Here is a 17,424-nt window from a genome sequence, read left to right as displayed (position 1 = left end):
GAATATTTTGGAGTAATCTAAAATACAAGTGTAATGAATGCTTCGAATCCAACTCGTATTGTTAAGAATAGCAGCAGATCACAGCAGCGATACATTAGCTCCAAATGAATACAGTTGCAAGGTACAAATGTTGTCTTTCCTTTGTCCCCACCTCTAGCTACTTCGGTTCAACATCGCGTGTTAGTCCTCATCTATGTAACTTTCATTTCTTTCCTACATAAAAATATTCTTTCCAAAAAAAAATTCTTGCCAAACTGACCCTCTTTGCCCGAAGAAAAACAGGCGTTTAAGTGTGTGGTTTCTACATCCCAATAAAGCTTGATTAACCCTTGAATTAGGACATTCTCTACAAAAAATGCATTCGACCAGGAAAATTTTTTATTCGTCAAATACATTATCAAAGAAAACAGTTGTAAAGAGAAGAATGCTAGGAAAGCATTTCCTTTAGACCACTCCCCTCTTTCCTGATTAGTCTCTTTACCAAGTCAGCTGCACTGGTAAATCTCGCCCTTAACAAGTTTTTCTGCGATAACTTTCCAATAAGCCAGAGAAATACCGCATAATGCTTCATTAAAAGAAAGCTTCTTCGCTTAAACTTAGCCGTTAAAGCGACATTGTATGGACATCTTGCAACAGTTCAAATCAGGGTCGGGTGAAACGAACAGAGCTAACGTCGTTATTTTACTCGTTGTTCTGTATGGTAATGAGCATCCGAAAAGATCATAGAAAGTGAATATTTTCAATAAAATAGTCATTTCCTGAATATTCTATGAAGCAAAGAGGGACAAGAAGCCTTAGTTCGAAGCTCTCAATAAAGCTGTCTTGTATGTGACGCAAATATTAACTTCGGGTACTAGCGGTATAGCTCACTGAGATGCTGTTTGCTCTATAAAGTAGGAGTTGTATCTTGAAGCAGCCATTTTTAGAAGGAAGTTGAACAAAGGCAGGCTTTAAACCAAAATACACTGAGTACATCGGTGATCTCCATGAACACTCCACCTGCACTGGATGCTATTTCGACTCCTGATGTAGATACGATTGGGAACTCTGTCTTTAGGAAATAATTTCATTTTCTGTCAAATAAAAAAATCATTAATATTCAATAAGATAGTAAAGAAAAAGCCATTTACTATAGTAAATGGCTCTTTCTTTCTTTTTTTTTAGTGACCCAACTGCCTCTAATGACCCAGTCAGTCATTTAAAGCCAACTGCCTCTAATGATCCAACTGCCTCAAATGACTGAATTGCCTCAAAGGACCAAATTGGTTACAGTGACCTAACTGTTTCAGATGACCCAGTCATTTCAAATGACATTTCCTTTCTGAAACAGCACAACCTGACATGTGGCCATTAGCAAAAATGACCTAATCAGTGCAAGTGACTCAACTGCCTGGCGGAAATGACCCAGTCATGGTCAATATTCTGTGGATCCCCCGGTCCAAATCCGCCCTCTAAGCGGATTTGGACTCCACGCAAAACTGAGTGAAAACATCATCCCTTACATACCTGAGCGAAAGCGCTGAGGATTAAGGTCTAGGGTTTAGAGTTAGGATTAGGGTCTAGGGTTTAGGATTAGGGTTTTAGGGTTAGGGCTATATTATACAAACGACGCTTGGCGAATTTGGACCGAGGGTTTAAATTCGTGGAGAGTCCAAATCTACTCTGACATCGAAAAACGTGCAATTCGCTAGGGTTTCCCTTGAGCAAGAAAACAATCGAAAAACATCGTGTTTTCTTGAGGTTAGCGATTAGCACTTCTGCGGTAAAACGCTTGGAAAATGAAGCGCTCCTGTGCTGAGGAAAAAAAAGCTATAGGAAAAGAATGCAAGCTCGTCAGAAGTTTTTCCATAGAGCAGGAAAACAAAAGCTAAGACGAAAAACACGGCTTCATTGCTTAATTACGGTCATTATTAATTCTGTGAGTACAGCATCGTTCGCGTGCTCGGGAAAATTAGAGAAGCACTTTCGGTTGAACTAGCTATACACTAGCGTTTCCATGAAGCAGGAAAAAAAGCGACAAAGATCAGTTTTTCATGCTATTAGTAATTCTTTATGCTATTAGTAACGCTTTATTCCGTTGTAGACAGCTCTGCGTACGAATAATTAAACTCATCCACCCTTGAGAGATCAAAACCACAAAGATTGGACTTTACTACAATATGCAATGTTTGCTTTATACAACCTTCGAAAAATTCTTTAATTTCAAGCACAATATACAGGTCGTATTTCTTGTTTATACCTTGCAATATAGGGCTGAACGTAGCATGTGAATATGTGCCTGAGGAAATGAACAGGATTTCTGTAATCTTCAACAATCTATTTATACATTAATTTTATGCGATTATTCCGACATTTTCCAACTCCAGACATTCCTCGTTAATTTACCCACCCCTTATCCTCTAGTCAGCGCCTCCTGGCTCAATACGAGGATTGCAGTACGCGATAGTGTGTAATGTAAGGCCTCTTTATATTACCAAGAGATAATGAAACCGCCTCCCGGTTAGCTCAATTGGTTGATCGCCGGACTGTTGTGCGGGAGGTCGAGGGTTCAAGCCCCGGCCGGACCAACACTCAAGGTCTTAAAAGAACTGAGGAGAATGTGCTACCTTTCTATAATATCAATAAATGGATAGACATTCTAGTCTTCTCGGATAAGGACGAATAAACCGTAGGTCTCGTCTCCTGCATCTATTAATTAGTTAATTTGGTTAGGCAGGGGACGTTAAAAAACCCACTCACGAGATTACTGTGATGTGGTCTGGCCTGTTTACTGGGAATTGCGAGGAGAGGGCATTGTTAGATTTACCTTTAATCGATTGTAAACTGCTTAGCAGTCTGGTAAAGTCCCCCGCACAGTGTTCTAAAGCGCCATGAGCTCAGGATATGAGCGCTATATAAATAGAAACTATTATTATTATTATTATTATTCGTATATGAGAACGATCCTTCGCAGTAAAGCACTATTGGAGCAATAGTGAAAATCAGACCTGAAAAAAATTTCAGGCCTGTACGGGATTCGAACCACTGACCTCTGCGATACTAGTGCAGCGCTCTACCAATTGAGCTAACAAGCCAACTGGGAGCAGGCCATCAAATTAATTCGATACTTCGCAGTAAAACACTATTGCTCAAATAGTGCTTTACTGCGAAGGATCGTTCTCATATACGTCTCATAACCGCAGTTCACACATATGTTTCATATGTTTGTTGTTGTTTGATTTATCATCTACGGGTTTATATCGAATTAATTTGATGGCCTGCTCCCAGTTGGCTTGTTAGTTCAATTGGTAGAGCGCTGCACTAGTATCGCAGAGGTCAGTGGTTCGAATCCCGTACAGGCCTGAAATTTTTTTCAGGTCTGATTTTCACTATTGCTCAAATAGTGCTTTACTGCGAAGGATCGTTCTCATATACCTCTCATAGCCGCAGTTCACACATATGTTTCATATGTTTGTTGTTATTATTATTATTACCACAACGGGTAATGAGAGTGGGAGAAAAAACATTTGTAAAGAGTCCAGATTTTTAGGAACTAGACGAAAAAGAAAAAGAAAGCAAAAGAAAAAAATCGACTACAGCTTTCTATCCTATCCAGGTCCTTTAGATGTCAAACCAAAAAGAAAATATGAGTTCGTAGACTGGGTAGCCGAGTTTGATAACTTGCATATTTTAGCATCTCATATCAGTACCTGAGAATATAATACAACTTTTTCAAGTGCACTTTATTTTCTGGACTTTGTCGCTGACTTTTATATTTGTTCAAGGAACGCGTGTAATGAATATCGCATTTGTGAGAATACCAGAAGATCAGGGCAACAATCTATCAGCTACAAACAGAAGCATTTAGGTTGGAAAATTGAGGGGGAGGGGTGGAGGGAGGTGAGGTGTAAGTAAAATGCAACCTTTGGACCTCTCTCCCCTCTCCCTAGCCCTTATGTATACATCTCTCTCCTTCATCTGGTTTAACACCCCGTGCCATTCATTGTCTACATATCTTCAATTTCTCTCTCACATTTTAACTTTCCTTTGTGATTACTCATTACTGATTACCCGTTTTTCTCAGGTAAAAGACAATCAGCTTAGGTTATACATCACAAAAAAGCTGTATCAACACTTAAACTAGGAAATGTATTGGTTTAGGGAAAACTTCATCCCTACAAACTTAACGTTCTCATAGAAAACTTGTGAAGGTCATTTAAAAATGGAATTAAATAGATTGAGAAAATTAGGAACATTTGCAAAGCTACTTCAAATGCTCTTTGAAAAAACAATGGCTATTAATGTTAAACCACATTTCATAAGTTTGAAGTCGAATTTGGACCCCCAGTCCATATCCACTAACGAATATGGACCCCCTCCCCTTGGCAGATTTATACCCCCCCTACTCACTCGCTTGTTTCATGTAACCCTATCCCTAACCCTAACCATAAGAGTAACGGCCTAAACCTGAACCCAGTCCAAACGCTAACTAAACCTTAACTTTAAACCCTAAACCCTAACCCTAACTCTAATCCTAGAACCCTAACCCTAACCTTATCCCTGACCCTAAGGTTTATCAGGTCAAGAATATTCTATGTAGTTCAGTATTCTATGTCTATGTTTCAGTCTTCCTCAGCTCTGTTTATTCTTCTTTGCACGATCGATGAAATAAAAAAAAAAAGGAAAAAACAGCTCAGCTCTTTTCTGAATCCTTAAAGCCCCCATAGAGACATCTGGTTCCTAATAACCGTATTTGAATTTGGCTCTCTATTTCTGTTCATATTTCTGTTCAACTGAACTGAAACTTTATTTTAAAGAGGAAACCACATCACCCTTGGGTGTTCAAGTGGCCAAAGTGATAAGAGCATTATAATACCTGTGGAGCCACCTGATATCTTGAGAATGATAGCGGGACTCCTACGCGCGCGAAGCACGCGTGGGGCAGAGCCCCATACCCATGGAATATGGTCAACCTCTTTTCGTTTGGTTGTCACGTGATTGACCGAGCGTGCGTTCGTACGTACGTACCTGCCCTCTGTCATGTATGCTATCACGAAAATACAATATGATCAAATTTGAAAATGACGTCCGCGCGGCCGACCCTCAAAATTTTCAGGTCGGATTTTTCGTTCATTTGCGATCGAGTTAGACCTTGTGGAACTCAGAATGTAAAGTAACAATGCTATAGAATATTCTGCTTGGAAAAGAATGGATATCAAGGTCTTAAAGATGACAGAATAAGCTCTCGAGTCAATGACACTACGACTCTCTAAGGCGATGCGAATTATGGACGTACATACATACATACATATATGCATGCATACATAGTTACATTTATTTGATAAAGCAGGTTATGTTACATAATATGGAAGCCAAGGGCTGATGTGGACCTGCATCCAAAATTTATAAAAAGTCCATATGCACATGTATTATAACAATATTGGTAACAAAAGATAGTCAAGTGAAAAGAAAAATTAGTTAAGATTATATAAAATGTAGAGGATAAAATCAAGTTTAAAATATGCATAGTGCTTATGTTTGTTAACTAGCATGGGAGCTCTGAATGAGAAATTATTGATGTCCTTGGAAATCTACGCAAAATTTGCTTCAATCTGTCTTTACTTATTGTCTCATTTATATTGATTAATCTATTAAGAAATGTCCAAACTGTTGGTCCTCTGTATTGAATAGATTGTTCGCCAATTTCATATTTTACACGTGGAATAACAAATTGGCTGCCCCTTCGAGAAGATCTACTGCCGGACTTTAGAATAAATAAAGATGCAAGGTTGTGAAGAACATTATCTTTGATGACATCGAACATGAACAGCAGTAAACGCCTATAGTAGAAGTATGACATGGGAAGCCAATTAATACTTTGAAGATTATCTTGTTTATGAATTAGCCCAGCTGCTCTTTCATGTATAGGATTCAAGGAGTTGAGCATAGCAGTACTACAATTTCCCCACACAACTATAGCATATGTTACTGCTGGTATAATGAATTTGAAATAAATTTCATCTAATACTTTAGGGGGTAATTTATTTCCGCATACGTTTTAAGGTACCAACTTTTTGTGAGAAGTGTTTCTTTATATGGCAAATGTGCTTTGACCAAGACAAACGTAAAGTGAAAACCGAACTTTCGGACTTCAAGCCGGGCGTAGCGACGATTTGATGATTCGATGGCCCGGTAAATATTATGTTCGAGTAACAATGTGTTCAAAAAGTATTGTTTAATAGAAGATTTCGCGTCAAATCGAAGTTTTTTCAGAGTTTTGAACATAACGCTGCGCAATCTCTGGCCTTGAAGGCAAGTAAACAACTACCTAAGCATGATGAATTTTACCGCGTGGGCTTTGTACACGTAAGAAACTCGTACGTTTTTCACATCTAACAGCAAATCAAAAACTGTTTTGAATAAGTCTATCGTCCCGAAATATTTCTTGGCCATTTTAGTCTTACTTCCTATTGACAGTTTCTATCTAACTTGAGATCTCTTCACTCACAGACAAATTCCATTTTGAAATGTGATGATCCACGGGAGGTATAAATAAGAATAACTTCCCAGCATGGCACGACATTTCAAATACATCATGCATATGGGTCACGGGGATAAGTTTTCTCAGTTTATAATCTCTTGGTGCGGTGTACTCAGGGAGTAATCATCATTTCTGAAGATTTACGCCTTAGTAAGGTTCGAGAGATGATATTTAGTAAAATATTCAAATTGTCGAAAATACTATAAACGTAGCAGAATAGAGCAAGGAAATCTTCGTAGATGTAGAGACTTGAAATTGGCTGTAATAGACTCATCACAATTTTCAAAGCTCACGGAAAAAAGAAAGAAAAATAATTAAACATTCCGTATTTCCAAAAGAAAGATCGAAGGCTTAGAGTCCTTATTTCGTGCTTTCCAACTCAATTATGCGAATCAGTTGGTTCCACTGCCGACAATGAAAATAATATGTATCCGTTAACCGTAAATTGGCCAAAATATCATCACAGAAATTGTGTGAAAGACATTTGTAGATTAACTGCCTCCTTTCCACAGGGTTAGGATTTAATTTTGCAGTACTGCGCAGCACCTTTTTACGAAAAATTGATACGCTATTTCAAATGCTCCTTGACAAAATGACTTTGTCCTCAGTTCATTTCTTAATGGTAAAGGAAATGCCACCAAAGAAAGCACGAAACCCCTATGGATTCTCAAAAATAGGATTGGCCAATGGCTAATACATGTTGCATGGAAGGATGTCTGAAATATCGGTTCCGCGTGATCAACGAAATGTAATAGTGCAGTGGACACGTTTGGCTCAAAATAGGAATCTCTTGCAGTATTAGTAGCTTTGCTTCTTAGCCAAAAAATTTCTCACCACTTGAAGGTATTGATGATAACGATAATGCATTTATATCAGCAATGCAGCTGAACGCCCGTTACACAAACTAACTGCCATCATTTGTTGACAGGTACTTGTCCAACAACCAGTTGGAGGACTTACCAAAAGAGATATTTATGAAGAATACCAACCTAAGATATCTGTAAGTCAAAAGTGAAGACCATTCCTCCTAATTTTAGTCCTGCAGGGAATGTAAAAGGACAATGCACAGGGAAAACGAAAGTGTTGAAGAGATAGTTGTAACAGTTACTACACTGAAATGATCAGACATATTCACCAAAGTTAAAAAAAAATGTACTATTGTTTAAAATAGCATAATGATAGATAAGGCCACACTTTGTAGTCGTCAATCAGACAATCGTTATGATATATGTATATCAACCCAGTCCACAGGTTCTTAGCCTAGTTACCATTCCAGTTTTAGGGTAGAAGGAAGGAGGCGGGATGAAAAGTTGCGTAGCCACTGGAGGCTTATTTCTTCCATCCTAGGGGGGAGGAAACTTGTCCACTTCCGCTTAATTCTGCCTGCGTGAACTCTCTAGCGTCCTTTTCGTGGTAAAAGGCCTTACGGGTTACCAGGACAAGACATGAAATGAATGATAATCTTCTTTCTGCTCTGGATTCAAAGTAGTTTGTGGGGGGCATGGGCGGAAGGTTCAAAGGAAAAGAGGCTGTAGCCCAATATCTCTACCAATAGAAAATGAATTACGCTAATCTATAACGCTTCAGATATATCATAACCAAATATATACGTAAGAGGTACTTGAGTCTTTCAATTTTACAAGAAATAAGGTGACTATGGTAAAAAGAGAATCAATTTAAATTGAATAAACCTATCTGAGACTCTCATGAGAAGAATATAATTAGTAATATAAGAGATATTGTTTAATAACTTTTTCATTTCTCAACTTAAAGTCAGCCCAAGGACATATAATCAGGGACAATGACACTTACAGTGTATATATCTAGTAGAATGTCATCAAATGTTACATCTTTCATATTATATTAGAGCCGAGATACCGCGTGGGATATTTTGTTTTGGTTACAGTGCGAACAACTTTTCGAATGATATTTCCTTACTTGCTAAAAAAGATATTTAAAGTGATGACCGAAATACAGCGTGAGAAGACTGGTTGTGTTTGGTATCGGAGTTTTCAGAAGACACGGAAAAAAAGATCACCAATCATTTGGGCTCGAGAAACTCGTAAGGGGTGGAAGAGGGGAGTTTTGAGGTTAGCAGAGCGGAAAAAGGTGACTTGTTTTCAAAAAAGAATGCAACATAGTGGCCCCGATAATGCTTGGGCAAAAGAAACGATAGTAGGCAAAAGGAAAGCTTCTTGATTACACTTTTTTCAGACTCCTAAGTTACAGTGTAAGAAGAACTTGGCTACCCTGTTTCCTTTTATTATAAGTTATTTTGTTGTTTTCCAAGCCTTTTACTTTTAAGTTTTAATTTTTCGCGAGGCGGTAGAAACATTCAACGTATTAAAAAGGCATTCAATAGTGAACCAGAAATATTTTGTTTAGATTCAGGTGTAAATTTAAAGAAAATTGTTCAAAAGCAATAGCGGAAAAAAAAAACCCAGGATAGAATAAAATATGATAGCAGCCATATTTAAAACATTTAAACTTTCTGCTTGTTCTGATTTAGACAAATCTGTGTTCGAATAATCTTCTTGTCCACCCTTAGGAGCGGACATCACTAATCATAAAATATGCAAAGTTTGTCTAATACAGCTTGAATGTAAGACTACTATGTCAGGTTTTTTTTTTTTATTTTAAAAGCTTCAGCTAAGTTAGCAGAGATACAAATTTCATTCCCTCCCTATGTCTAGCGAAATAAGCCTGATCGTATCATATGAATCTGTGCGTGCGCATGCACAATAAAACAGGTTTTATTTAATCTTCAACAAACTATTTTCAGTATACGTTTCATATGACTATTCCAATATTTCCCGCTCCAAACCATTGCTGTTAACTTACCCACCCCTTATCCCCTACTCAGTGTTGCTTGGATTATTATGAGAACTACAATGCATGACAATGTTGGCCTCATTTGTACAGAAGAACGTTGATAATACTCTTGTAAGAATGTCAAATACTGATACTGCCACTAAGTTTCTTACTACCCTGAATGGCTTACATCTCAGTTTACTGTTCAGGATGGAGCTTCCTGTTGATGATAGGATTCCTTTTATCCGCATTGTTATCATCAAGAATGGAACAAAACTTGAAACTCAAGTCTATAGAAAGCCAACTAATATTGCCTTGCTTTTACAATTCCACGGTCATACTGACAAACGCTATAAAGACTCTTTATTAAAGACAATGTTACATCGCGCTTATGAGCTATCCTCCACATTAAAGGCTTTTAATGAATGAGAATGCTCCAAATTGTGCTCCATTTTTAGCCGTCTTGATTACCCTTGTAGTGTTACAGATTCTGTTATTTCAGATTTTGTTTCTCGTAAACCTTCTGTAGGCACAGCGGAGAGAAATGCTGACGAGAGCAACATAGTCAGAGTTAATCTACCATTGAAAGATCAGGTTTCAGCTAATTCTGTTCGCAGACAGCTGTGTGATCTCAGTAATAAGATTGGCCTCGCTTTGCAGCCAATTTTTGTAAGCAAGAAATTAGAACAAGACCTAAAACCTAAAGAACCCAAGCCGTCAATTAATAATCAGCGATGCGCTGTTTATCATTTTGTATGTGATCTGTGCGATGCACATTATGTCGGCTATACGGCCCGACACCTTTCTCAACGTGTCGCTGAACACAAAAATTCGGCAATTGGCAAGCATTCTCATGAAGCGCATGGTAGGAGGGATCGTTTGAATGATAGTCATTTTAAGATTCTCAGAAGTTGTCAAAGTAAATTTGATTTTTTAGTGTTTGAAATGCTTTATATTAAGAAATTTAAACCTAATCTGAACGTGCAAACGGACCCCATACGTGCTAAACTTTTTGTTTAACCCGCAAATTCTTTTTCCCTTATTGTTCGTTTTTAGTATTTATAGAACTTATTTTTATACAGTCTTGACTTGATAAGGACGTTATGTTAACATCGAAACGTCGTCGATGTTAGCTTTCTATAGCTTTTTATGGTTTTTAAATTTTACAATGTTAATTTGCATAACCGCCATTCCCCTATCATCCAATACTCGAGGGGTGAGCTGTTATCGTTACGCTGGAACTATGTTTTGAAGTTCGATCGATCATTCTTCGGTGGCCTCTGAGCTTGTGAGATATTTAAGTATAGAGGCAAGCGATCTGTCAAGAGAGTGAAGCTATCCAGAAATATTCCAGTCATTGTTCCGCGGCGTTTCGATAAAGCTTTATTTCATTGTAGGAATTTACATAATCTTATCCCGGTCAAGAAAGCAAACAAACTAGCTCCTGTTACTAGCCGTCGATTCCCAGCCTCTTTACCGTCTGTCCTTATTTGTAATGCGAGATCGCTTCAGCCGAAAGTGGAGGAGTTAGAGTGCATTGCTGAAGATAACAACGCTGATGTTATTTGTTTCACAGAGACTTGGCTATCAGAGCAAATTCCTGACACTGTTGTAAATATGCGGGATTATATTCTGTTTCGAAATGACCGGCCATCCCATGCTAACGGTGTAGCCGCTTATGTCAAATGTAACATCCCGTGCTGGCGGTGTAGCCGCTTATGTCAAATGTAACATCCCGTGCTGGCGATGTAGCCGCTCATGTCAAATGTAACATCCCATGTAAGCAGTTGATCGATTTTGAGCCTCGTGGCACTCTTACGGAAACCTTATGGCTTCAAGTAAGACCTCATCGGCTCCCTCGCCATATCTCTATAATTTTACTCGGAGTTATATGCCATCCACCGAACGCAATGGTTGCAGATAATGAGAAATTATATAATCATCTTCAAAGCGTTGTAGATGCGTACCTTTGGAACCACCCGGAATGTATGGTCATAATCTCAGGAGACTTCAACCCAAAATCGACCAATGTTTCGGACATCTATATTAAGCGCACGTGCGGACTTTCGCAAATAGTATCAGTTTTTACGCGAGACACAGGCACCCTAGACTGGTGCCTAACTAATCAGTCTAAGCTATTACCAGTTCCCCAACAGCTTCCGAAACTTGGATCCAGCGACCATTTCTGTGTGTATATTCACTCGCGTGTCTTTAAGACCACCCTGGCTAAAAGAACACTAACTCGCCGCGACACGCGTCATAGTCGTAGGAGAGATTTTGGCCAGTGGCTTACGTCATTTTCCTGGGACAGCCTTTTTTCTTTAAGATCCTATGCTGATGAATTTGAGTTTTTTCATCAAACTCTTATGAAATCTGTTGACTGTTTCCTCCCGCTTAAAACATTTAAGGTCCATCAAAGAGATAAACCTTGGATAACCAACGCGATCAAGATTGCGATCAAGAAACGGCAGAGATATTTAGCGCAGCATGGGAAAGACTCCTTTCAGTTTAAGCTTTGGCGTGATAATGTTCAGCGGCTTATTCAGCACAATAAAAAGGCCTTCTATAAAAACAAAGTTAAAAGTCTTAAGAGCGCGCATGTTGGGAAGTGGTGGAAATCGATCAAGAACTTGTCAGGTGTTTCGTGTAGTGAGGGCTTGTGGTATAGTCAACTTATAGATACAGAGACTGTAGATACAGTTAATGATCTTGCAGAAAATATCAATGACTTTTTTGTGTCTCTAACGTCTGGGTTCTCCCCCTTAACATCGGCTGATATCGCGCGCATAAGTGTTGATGAGATACCAAGTCATTTATTTGTGACCAAACGGGAGGTGTATGTCGCGCTCCGCAGAATCGAGACCCAAAAAGCGCCAGGGCCTGACGGGATTCCCAACTCTATTCTTAAGACCTTCGCTTTTGAATTGGCTCCCGCCACTGCCGACATTTACAACTCGTCATTAAGCGAGGGGTACCTCCCTCCCCTTCACATGTCAGCGATTTTTCGCCCCCTGCCTAAGACGTCACCACTTATGAAAATAGAAGGGGACATCCGCCCTATCAGTCTTACTTGTCAAGTGGCCAAGCTATTAGAAGGGTTCACGCTCACCAGGATTCTCCCTTCCATACTAGCGGATATTGACGTCAAGCAGTTTGCAGTTGCTGGGAAAAGTACGGAACAATTCCTTTTTTACCTACTCCATTTGATTCTCGAAGCCCTCGATAAAGGGAACTGTGCTGTACAATTGTTTTTCGCGGACTTTCGTAAGGATTCTGACTTAATAGACCATAAAATCCTCATAGAAAAACTATCTAAGTTCAATCTAGACGCCAGTTTGGTACGTTGGCTTGCGCGCTTCTTACAAGGTAGATCTCAGGTTACGCGCATAGGTACTGTCACTTCTACTTCCCAAGCTTTGTGCGGTGGGATACCACAGGGTACCCGTTTAGGGCCTATTTTGTTTGCTTACATGGTTAATGACCTGATGGCTTCCTGGGGCTTGCGTATCAAGTTTGTTGATGACTTAACTATCATGGAAAATCTTCCAAGAAATTCTCCTTCTGTGCTTAATTTCCTTGTGAATGACATCCAAAATTTTGCTAACATCAATAACATACGCCTTAATTCTACTAACTGTAAGTGCATGACTGTTGACTTCTTTCAGTATAATAGTTACAAGGCTCCCCCGTCGTAACGGGGGGCGCTGTTATAGAAGATATCTCGTCGTTCAAGCTGTTAGGCGTCAACTTGTCCAATGACCTCTCCTGGGGGACCTGCTAAAGAAGGCTAACAGACGGTTGTTTGCTTTAAGGCAGCTCCATGCTTGAGTACGTCTCTACTGCATTTGCCAATTTACCGTCCTACTTATCTAAGACCTTCGAGTCAATGCATAGGCGTGCTCTCGCCATTATTTGGCTAGGTCATTCGTACTCAGATACCCTAATGCTAGCCGGTATTGAAACCCTTGATACACGCCGTAGTGCTGCCTGTGAATCCTCAATAAGTCGTATTCATAATGACAACCCCCTTTATACTGCAATGTATGCCGACGTTCGTAAATCTTCAGACCGCTACAATTTAAGATCAAATCGTACTCACTATCACTCAAAAAAGTCCACCGATCGTTTTAAGAACTTTGTGATAGTCAAATACTTCCAGTTTCATCATACTCGTTTTCTTTTATAATAAACATTATTATCATTTTAGTATTATCATTATTATGTAATTGCTGTTTTTACTTGTATGTAGTTTAATGCATTTTGTACGGTTTTCCCCCTTTTTTCTCCTATAATTCTTGTTAATATTATAAACCTGTAATTCAGCATTCTCTGCAAGAGGTTTGAATAAACGATATTATTATTATTATTATTATTATAAGCAATATTATGTCGCAAGCTCTTTTCGTTAAATGTTATTCCACTCATTTAGGCGGACAAAGAAATGGCAAAATTGAGAGGGTGAAATCGTACCTTGGTACATAGCATGGGATTATACCAAGTTAATCCAGTGAAGAACAAGGCATCTTATTCACAAAAATCCAATACAATTTTTGGACTACTCAAGACTACGAAATTTTAGGACCCCAAAGAAAAGTAACACAGAGGTCAAAATACGCCATTCCTTGTCACGCAATTCGAGGTGAAAGATCAACAATGCGCACGTTTAAAACACGTCAGGCAGTTTTGGGGCAAGAAATCGTTTCTACACTCTGTATAGAAAGCTAATTTAGTTCAACTTTCGTTGTTTCTGTTGCTCAGGTTACCTGATATTTAAAATGTTACCGGTTATTTTCCACACAAAACAAGCCAAAACGCAAAATCGTCCTGTACGATACGGATACAATTTGAAACTGGTAATGAACCATAAAATCAATATGTTTGCCATATTTACACCTTAATTTGAGTATTTTTCATGAATTTGTACATACCATGCATTAGCGCCAAACATGGATTGTGCATTGGCTTCACAAGTTACTGCCGCGAACTGCATCCTGCTGTTCTCGGATTGCATGACATGCGGACCCACAAGTCCTGGGCCACAATTTTACAAACAATGGTATTCTTTCCTTATAATTCTTGCTCACTTTTACCAAATGTTAATTTCTCACGCGCGTAATCTATAGTCATCTTTTATGGCCATCTTTTTATCCTCTCTTTTTTTTTGTCCAAACTGATGGTGTTCAAGAGAACGTGACATTGTGCTACATGTACCGTATTTAGAAATGAGTGACAGCGATCAAATTTCAAGTACTTTTACTTAGTTCTAGGAGTTTTCTCCTTTTTTTCAGACCGAGTATTCGCCACGGAGGTGTTTTTTCTTGGTCAAAATAAAGTAAGGCGTTGAGTTTAACCGCGGGTTTATTGAGTCGTTCTCAACAGATGGGTTCAGTGAGAGATCCAGTCTTTCCCAACAGTTACTTTTCTTTTGGAGAATTCTAAGCCATTCTTTTGAAAAGAGCAGTCTGCTCTTCAAAAAAGACAGAAGACATCGTTTAAGGAGAGGAGAAGTTACATCCATTGACAACAAACACGCCGATCTTTCGTTCCTTTTAAGTTGAAGGATGCGTGAGTACTTTTCAGCACCACTGCAACGTGTAGTGGCGTATACAGTATGGCAAGTGTATAATATAGAGGAAAGGCACTCGGTTCTCGACAAGGCAAAGATGCTTTGCATTGAAAAACATCAGGACTGATCTAGTGCACAGCCCAAATTGCCCCTTCTGAGATTTCAGAGTAAAGTGTTCAGGCGTTACCCCAGAGCTGAGCATTGCGATCTTCGAGAAAGACTGCCAGTCCGCCGTGGCTAAGAAGAAGGCCTTCCTATACGAATAATTTAAAATAGGAAAACACACTGGATTCAAAGCAAATCTGTCACAGATGGCTCAAAATATGGGGCATGGAGATCATGAATATGGAGCCGCAAATCAGTCATTGTAGATAAATTCCTAGCAGCCAAGCAAATGATGCTCGGTTGCCTAGAAACTAGGGTTTTCCTCCCGCAACTCTGATGCACGCCGGCGCAGAAATCGTCAGCGGCAGTTGGCCCGAAAAGTAGAGTCCCATTCAAAAATGGCAGCAAATAATGACAGCGCGAGCACATCAAACAAACTATGTTTAAGGCACTTCGGCATGGAGGATGAAACAGAGAGAGGTGACCGGTTTTGGAATACCAACTCCGTATAGACTACGGGATGAGAGACCTTGATCCCTGTAGTGTTTCACGGTCTGTGAAACATTCGGATTCAACCAAATTACACGCACACAAAACAGATTCAACTCGACACTCGACCATGTGCTTTTAATTCCCCTAATTCCTTTCGGTCGTACACAATTACATCATAGGTACTACAATCCCGTGTTAGAGGAACTCACAGGCAACAAGCTGGAGCTTGTGTGTCCCTTGGTGGATGGCTTCCTAAAGAAAATCGGGTTCTCTATTAATGCAAAACTCGCTCGCTCTAAAAAGACCGATCTCATGGCGCCCATCATTCTATTTACCCCATTTCAAATCTTTAAGCATATCTGGGTTTTAGTACAAGGCTACGGGGGAAGCGTGGAAACAACCAAGAACGGTGAGAAAATCACGCTCAATTTGCAAAAGGCTCGACACGGTGGAGAAAATTTAGTCTCCAGCGAGATTTAAGGGAGAGAATTTTCTCAAGATGCGGCACTTCGAGAAACTTCCTCAGCATGGTCGCGTGCTTCAAAGCTACAGCGGCAAGTCAATTGTTGTTGTCAGGCAAACTACGCCGCTTCAAATGATTTATTCAGTAAAAGAACAAAGGGTAACGACCATATTTTACATGCAGCGGTATGATCGATAGCTCTGCAGCTCTACACAACATTCGCATTTTCTGTCTTAGTATCTCAGTCTTTGCAACACCTACAGGATTCCTGCTTGGTTATTCATCACCGGAGGCAAGGAAATTCTTTTAGCAGAAGGAACTACTCAATGGGAGTCCCAGGGCTCTAGAAATACCGAAATCACAACGGTTACGTTGACGTTCTGGCCTCTGAAAACTCGTTGTTAGCCGATAGCGTACCTATCTTAGACAAGTCGTTTCGTGGAGCAGTCAGTCAAAAAGCCTGATTTTTCTTTCTTCTGCCATAGAAGTGAAAGGCCATAGCCACTCAATATGAAAGAAAAAGAAAAGGTTGGGAAGCATTATCCAATGTGAAATAAACCACTGAAAATGCTCTTTAGCTCGACGCTTAAATCTGCTCAAGCGTGAACCCACCGTCACGTGACCTCTAGCATAGCAACGGGAGGAATTTAGAAAGCAACCGGCCAACGTATTCATACAATTAATAAAATATTTAATTAATTAAACAAAAATTATTTTTACTTCCTTATATCTGCAACGATTGCAATATTTCTGGGTGCAAATTCTAAAACTTAATCTAAGCTTTTTTTTTCCACATCAATATCTTAATCTTAAGCACAAAAGCTCATGAATAAAATAGATAACGGAATAGTACGAGAGTGCACGGCGTGCGAAACATGAAACATTTATGCACTTTTATTTTTAGAATGTATCATAACTGTACACCGTTTACCGTCCCCCGTTCAATTCTTCATTTTAAAAATCCCTGTGGTATGTCTTTCAGCAGCCATTTTGTTTTTGGTATTATTATTATTATTATTATTATTATTATCATTACTGTTAATACCATTATTATACAGCGCAACAACGAACTTAGAGACTTAAAAGCTGAGCTTTTAGGAATTGTCTGCAAAGATGTGGAAATCGAACCCCAACTCCAAGACACTGCAGGAGAGCAATTAAACAGTGGTTCCAACATGGCGCAAGATGCGAGGCTAGACACTCATGCGCGTGGTTTTTGGGAACACAATCGATCCGCATTTTTCGCTATTCGAGTTTGTCACCCAAACGCTGAATCGTACAGAAATCTGGAACCGCAGCAGATCTACCGCATGCATGAGAATGAGAAGAAACGTTCCTACTCAGGACGTGTTCTGGACATCGAACATGGCTCATTTACGCCTCTTGTGTTCACTTCGACTGGTGGAATGGGCCAAGAATGTTTGACATATCACAGTCGCCTTGTAGAACTCATTGCAGACAAGAAAG

General features: G+C 39.4%; 1 protein-coding gene and 2 pseudogenes across 1 annotated transcript; all 3 read left to right on the top strand.

Annotated features, from left to right (window-relative positions):
• The first annotated feature begins 9,421 nt into the window (after nucleotides 1-9,421).
• On the top strand, nucleotides 9,422-10,351 carry LOC148737382 (uncharacterized; annotated as a pseudogene).
• Nucleotides 10,352-11,241: 890 nt separating this feature from the next.
• Nucleotides 11,242-13,026, top strand: LOC148737381 (uncharacterized). The gene has a single exon (XM_088749295.1). It carries the CDS (start codon nucleotides 11,242-11,244, stop codon nucleotides 13,024-13,026), a length of 1,785 nt encoding a protein of 594 aa, XP_088605421.1.
• A 2,434-nt stretch (nucleotides 13,027-15,460) lies between these two features.
• On the top strand, nucleotides 15,461-16,155 carry LOC148737380 (uncharacterized; annotated as a pseudogene).
• Nucleotides 16,156-17,424: the final 1,269 nt, after the last annotated feature.

The sequence above is a fragment of the Stylophora pistillata genome, chromosome 2 (assembly GCF_964205215.1).
Source record: "Stylophora pistillata chromosome 2, jaStyPist1.2, whole genome shotgun sequence".
Taxonomy (NCBI): domain Eukaryota; kingdom Metazoa; phylum Cnidaria; class Anthozoa; order Scleractinia; family Pocilloporidae; genus Stylophora; species Stylophora pistillata.
The sequence above is the reverse complement of the archived record's forward strand: the minus strand, read 5'-3'. Positions and strand labels throughout refer to the sequence as shown.